Source organism: Procambarus clarkii, chromosome 69, assembly GCF_040958095.1.
Source record: "Procambarus clarkii isolate CNS0578487 chromosome 69, FALCON_Pclarkii_2.0, whole genome shotgun sequence".
NCBI classification, from domain to species: Eukaryota; Metazoa; Arthropoda; class Malacostraca; order Decapoda; family Cambaridae; genus Procambarus; species Procambarus clarkii.
This window is the reverse complement of record NC_091218.1, coordinates 27,871,410-27,877,667: the sequence shown is the minus strand read 5'-3', so window position 1 is coordinate 27,877,667 and position 6,258 is coordinate 27,871,410. Positions and strand designations below refer to the sequence as shown.

At 46.1% G+C, this 6,258-nt stretch overlaps 1 protein-coding gene across 1 annotated transcript; it reads right to left on the bottom strand.

The window, feature by feature from the left end:
• Positions 1-1,982: 1,982 nt before the first annotated feature.
• On the bottom strand, positions 1,983-5,283 carry LOC123772190 (cuticle protein AM1199). Its single transcript, XM_045765254.2, has 3 exons — positions 5,217-5,283; positions 4,874-5,106; positions 1,983-2,402 (listed from the first exon to the last, which is right to left on the bottom strand). The coding sequence occupies exons 1-3, from the start codon at positions 5,223-5,225 to the stop codon at positions 2,216-2,218; spliced, it is 429 nt and encodes a 142-aa protein (XP_045621210.1). The 5' UTR covers positions 5,226-5,283; the 3' UTR covers positions 1,983-2,215.
• Between the last annotated feature and the right edge of the window lie 975 nt (positions 5,284-6,258).

Here is a 6,258-nt window from a genome sequence, read left to right as displayed (position 1 = left end):
CATAAAACACATAAACTCAAATCAAACCTCCCTCCTCCCACCATCCGCTTCTACCGAAGGCCTATCCAACATCCTCGCACACACTTAAAACAAATGCATAATTGTCCATTAAAAAAAATATTATATTTTTTAAATATTTCACACTGCTAAGCTCTTCCCATTGGCCGACCACCTGCATGCTAATGGAAACTATTATATTATTTATATTAGACAGAGATGCAGTCAGCCAAAAGACAGAAAGACATATACAGAAACAGACAGAAACGGAGACAGAGATAGGATTGCTTTGAGACCAGGTCGACCAGAGCAAAGGGAGAGACAGCAAGACAGGCAAAAATAACACAGAGACAGGCAACAGCACAAAGAGACAGACAAACACAGGCAAACAGACACAGAAAGACAGAAACAGAAATAGGCAGAGAAGGAATGAGTAAAGGTGAGACGGATGATGTTCGAAGAGATTAAAGGAGGAGACAGGTGGAGAGGAGGAAGAGAAGGAGACAGTTGGAGAGGAGGGGAAGAAGGGAGGAGAGGTGAGAGAGAGATTGGGAGAGAGGGTGGAGAGATGACAGGAAACTGGACCAAAACATGGCCGTAACTATAACACACTCACAGACCAAGCGGGAAGAGGAAGCCCAAAATCAACCAAAACTGACACACAATGTGGAAAATCTTCTCTATATGCTAACATACATGGACTAAAGTCAAAATCGAGAAATAAAATTATGTTCATGAGCGAGGTTACATGGATAGTGAACTCTAGATTCAATCTTATGATTCAGATAAATGTGATAGAGAGGGAATAGGTCACATGGAGGAGTAGGTATGTTTACTGAGGAGAAACTGAAGAGTTTTGGTTAGTACACCATTTCCGTGACAAAGTTGCTATGTAAAATACATATATATATATATATATATATATATATATATATATATATATATATGTATGTATTTTATACACTGTATTGTATGTGTTGTGTTTATGCGTATATATTTTATAGGCAGTGCCACCGAGTGGGCCTCTCGTGCAGGCCCATCACCTCAGCCACTACCCTCAAAAGCCCACCAGCAATCCAGCTGGGATGGCCCTATTGCAGACCAAGTTGCTGCAGAGTGCCTGGGTGCTGCAACAACACAACACGACATTGCTCATCTCACAGCAGAAGTAGCCCCACATGCAGGGGATTTCCTGCTAGCAACCCCAATGTCGGCAACTGGCACGCATCTCGCACCACACGCCCTCCGAATTGTTGTGGTCCTCCGCCTTGCTATGCCAATCCACACCAGATATAGGTTTATTTGCGACCAGGTGGTGGCCGACAGGTACGGCCACCATGGCCTACTCTGCCAAAGCACAGGGGGATGGCACTCGAGGCATAGTGAAGTTAACGACATCATCAAGAGGAGCTTCACCACAGCTGGATGCCCAGCTGAAAGAGAAACCCGTTACCTAACCCCCCGTAACTGATGCTTTTACTGGTCGCCCAGATGGTATCATAGTGAACCCCTGGAAGAATGGTAAGCAAGTGGTATGGGACTACACATGCGTATCAACGCTGGCTAACACCTACATTGACTTCAGTGTTGCACAACCAGGTGGCGCTGCCATCCACAGGGAATCAGCCAAATCCCGTAAGTACAGAGAACTGGATCACCACTACAATTTTGTTCCCATTGCTTCTGAGACACTCGGCGCCTGGGGTAAGAGTTGCCTTGACGACTTGTCACAGGTCGTCAAGACTGTCACAGGTCGTCAAGACTGTCACAGGTCGTCAAGACTGTCACAGGTCGTCAAGACTGTCATAGGTTGTCAAGACTGTCACAGGTCGTCAAGACTGTCACAGGTTGACATAACTGTGGTTGAGTATTTTATCTCCATTAACGTAGCTTAACGTGCACAATGGTGCATATTAGTTCACAAGAATCATTATATAGCGTTAATATTGAATACCACAAGGACAAACAGCGTTAAAAGCTATGCATTTCCATGACAGTTTATTCATGCATAAGCAAGGCAGACTGTATGCATGATCAGCTACTTAGAACGGTATCATACATATTTCTACCTCTATTTTGTCGCTACATATACATATATAATACATATAATAATACTTCAGCTAACTGTAACACACGTTACAGTTATGATAAGCTAAAATGGACCTTTTTTCAGTCCTGATGTCGTTGCCCTGTCGGTTGTTCGGCTTCTAAACAGCGCTTATTTCCTGTTTACTCGAAATCCATATTGGTCCCAGACGACGCCCTTCGCGCGCTGCTCCTCGGCGAAGCGGATCTGTTCGATGGCGTGGGCGGGGAGCGGGGGGATGACGGGGGACTCGGCGCGGTAGCCGAGCTCGTCGGCCACGTAGCGGACCTCGACGAAGGTGCCGTCGGGGAGGGTGAAGCTGCAGGTGGAGGGGGAGAGAGAGGTGTCTGTGATTAACATCGTGGTGGGTAGGAATGAGATGCTGATATTCTTGAAGCTCAGTGTTGGTGGTGGTGGTGCGGAACAGAATGGCGTTGTGAATGGCAGGAATTGAATATGGTACACACACACACACACACACACACACACACACACACACACACACACACACACACACACACACACACACACACACACACACACGAATTGAGGGGTATGAGCTACGAGGAAAGACTACGGGAATTAAACCTCACGTTGCAGGAAGACAGAAGAGTTAGAGGAGACATGATCACCACATACATGACTCTCAAAAGAAATGATAGGGTAGGTAAAGACAGGCTATTTAACACAAGGGACACATGCACTAGGGGACACAGGTGGAAACTGAGTGCCCAAATGAGCCACAGAGATATTAGAAAGAACTTTTTTAGTGTCAGAGTAGTTGACAAATGGAATGCATTAGGCAGTGATGTGGTGGAAGCAGACTCCATACACAGTTTCAAGTGTAGATATGATAGAGCCCAGTAGGCTGAGGAATCTGTACTCCAGTTGATTGACAGTTGAGAGGCGGGATCGAAGAGCCAAAGCTCAACCTCCGCAAGCACAACTAGGTGAGTACACACACACACACACACAGGGAGGGGGGTCTGTGCCTTAATGGATAGCGCTCCTGACTTGTAATCCTAGGGTTAGAAAGACTATAGATTGGGTAGAAAGGCGGGGTCCAAGGGCAAACAGCTCGACTCTGCAGATACAAATAGTAATTTCAATTAATAAATACACACACACACTCTAGCGTTTCAGATAAACACAAGGTAATAACAGCCGGGGATCTCCCAGTACAAGACGCTGTCACAGAGACCAGCTCACGATGCACGCGAACAGAACACCTCACGTGAAATAATCATGGTCCAGGACATAGCCAGCCAGCCCTCAGGCAATCACCTCATTGTCTAGTAATCACTACACTACTACCGTCTTGAACCCTTGAACCCCTGAAGACTCCTTCCCGCAGTAATGCTGCCTGACTCCCTTCACCCTTTGTGAAATATAACTACATTTTCAATAATAGCAGCGTAAAGAATAAGACAGCCGTCGCTTATTAATCTATTAAGTGTAATGATTGTCGCCTTTGTCTTCGGGGAGAATCTTAATGTTTCTATTGTGTCAAGATGCGAGTGTTTATTTTCTTCTCGTGACTCGAACGTTTGGTGGCTTTGTGTTTAGTGTGTGTGAGTATAGGTAGGCTCGGAGGCCACGTGTTTGATCTCTTACAATGTATATCTCTCTCCTCGCCACATTGTATCTCTCTCCTCGCCACACTGTATCTCTCTCCTCGCCACATTGTACCTCTCTCCTCCCCATTATGTATCTCTCGCCTTCTCGCCTCATCATATCGTGTCGCTCAAGAAGTTTGAGTGCAATACGAAAGGATGATAATGATCACTGAACTGAAACACGTTTGTGAGTAAAAACTATTACACACACTAATGAAAGACGGATGTACACATTGTAGACGATGGCAGGACTGCTTGAGAAACACGAAGGCTTTCACAGAGGTAGCCCAACCACTTGCGGTGGATTGTAGAGCAACAGTCTCGCCTCATGCAGGTCGGCGTTCAATCCTCGACAGTCTGCAAGTGTTGGGCACCATTCCTTTCCCCCCGTCCCATCCCAAATCCTTGTCCTGACCCCTTCCAAGGGCTATATAGTCGTAATGGCTTGGCGCTTTCCACCAATAGGTCCCTTACCTTACCTTAATCTACACGTTATTACCCGCTAAGCGCACGCTTCTCTCCCCCCCCCCCAGCACACTTGTTCGTTACACAGTCACACTCGACACGCTAAGCGAACATCAAGCCTTTAATATGGACAAACACAACTTGCATAAACGCTGTTAACACGAGCACAAGTTTTTAACGTGAGCAAAAGTTCTTAACATGAGTAAAAGTTCTTAACACGAGCAAAAGTTTTTAACATGAGCACAAGTTCTTAACATTAGCAAAAGTTCTTAACATGAGCACAAGTTCTTAACATGAGCACAAGTTCTTAAAGGCAGTGGACCGTGGCTATAGTGAACCAAACACTACACACACACACACACACACATACACACTCGGTTTGACGCCGGCCGTGGCTGATACAAATGGGCAGAGTTTCACCCTGATGCCCCTGTTCATCTAGCAGTAAATAGGTACCTGGGAGATAGACAGCGGCTACGGGCTGCTTCCTGGGTGTGTTTGTGTGTGGCGGGAGTCCAAGAGCTAAAAAGCTCGATTCTGCAGACACAAATAGTAAATAAACACACACACACACACACACACACACACACACACACACACACACACACACACACACACACACACACACACACACACACACACACACACACACACTCACACACACACAACCGAGATCGATGCTATAAAAGAGAACATTGATAGGACTAACCTATAGGAACCCTGGATGTTACTCTGCCCCTTGGAGCCCGGGGTGCCGACGGCGTTCACCGCGATGCCGTTCTCGGTCTCGAAGTCGTAGTTGAAGTTGCCGTCACCATAATCCACTCGGTTGTCCTTCAGGATTGCGATGGGCTTGTAGTCTTGTCGGTCCCGCTGGCTGAGCTGTTTGCCGAACTGCTGAGGGGCGGCGGCTGCGAGGGCGGCCAGACAGGCGAGGACAACCTGGGACGAGACACGAGGTCAATAACTTCGGCTGTCTAGTATCACAACTCCATAAAGAAAAAGTTAAGTTTCAGACATTCACAAAACACGGCACTGCATCTATCACTCACAGACTTCATGTTTGGGGATCTCTGGTTGACGTCGATCTGAAGAGGCTGGCAGAGCTTGCTGCTTGGGGCTTGGGTGGAGCCTTATATACACCCAGCCCGAGGTCATGGCGTCTTCTTCTTCCTCTTCTCCGCCCCTCTCCATAACCCCCCTTTCACCCCCCTCCCCCAAACCCCCACTTCCACCTTCCCCCTTCTAACATGCTCTGATGGGTTCCCACCTTGCCTTAGGGGTCACGCAACACCCCACACACACACACATCAGGGTAATCCCGGCGGTTCTCACCACCGCGATTGGTAGCATTGTTAGATTTGCGGAGATGTTAATGTGTTGGGGGCTGGTGCCACGGCTGGGTTGGGGAAGCCGCTGTATGTGGTGTCAAGTCAGGTGGTGTCAAGTAAGTCAGATGGTGTCAACTCAGATGGTATTAACACAGGTATTCTGGGGAGCGACGATAAGACGCAGGTTATAACTCGTTACATAACCGCTCACCAAATCTTGTAACCATTGTCGCGAGGAAATATTAAAATTGGGATTATTATATACAGAAGTACCTTGTATTATTTGCCTTCAAAGGCACAATTTTGACGATAAGTTATACAAGAATATTCCCAAAGAATATAATGCTTGTATAGTGCTGAACTTTGTTGGCCATATCTGATGGACCGTTTTTGTTCAGGTCGTAAGTCTCAGTCTGGCTGGCCGGTTGTAAATGTTATTGCAATGGTTATTAAAGATGTTGTAGACATCGGTGCTCACAGCATTATCTTCTTTTTTCTAATATATATTAATAAGCTTATTGCCAGCTTTATTTGGATAACTGAGAATCAATTTAGTTTGTTTCCAATTTTATATATATTCTTAGCGGTATGCTTTATGTCTGAACTATATGGAATGAAAGATATTCAGGGGAAAGGATCTCCTGCTGCCTAGCGGTGATAGTCTGGGCAAACTTACTCTGACAATGTGTAAAGCTTCACTAGCAAAGGAATTGAGTTGTTGAGTTAATTGTAGACTTTTGCTAATATTATTGTCTATCCATTG

Coding starts and splice junctions, on each gene's coding strand:
- LOC123772190 (XM_045765254.2), bottom strand. Junction 2,403..4,873: donor AACATCCAGGGTTCCTATAG/GTTAGTCCTATC, acceptor CTCCACCTGCAG/CTTCACCCTCCCCGACGGCA.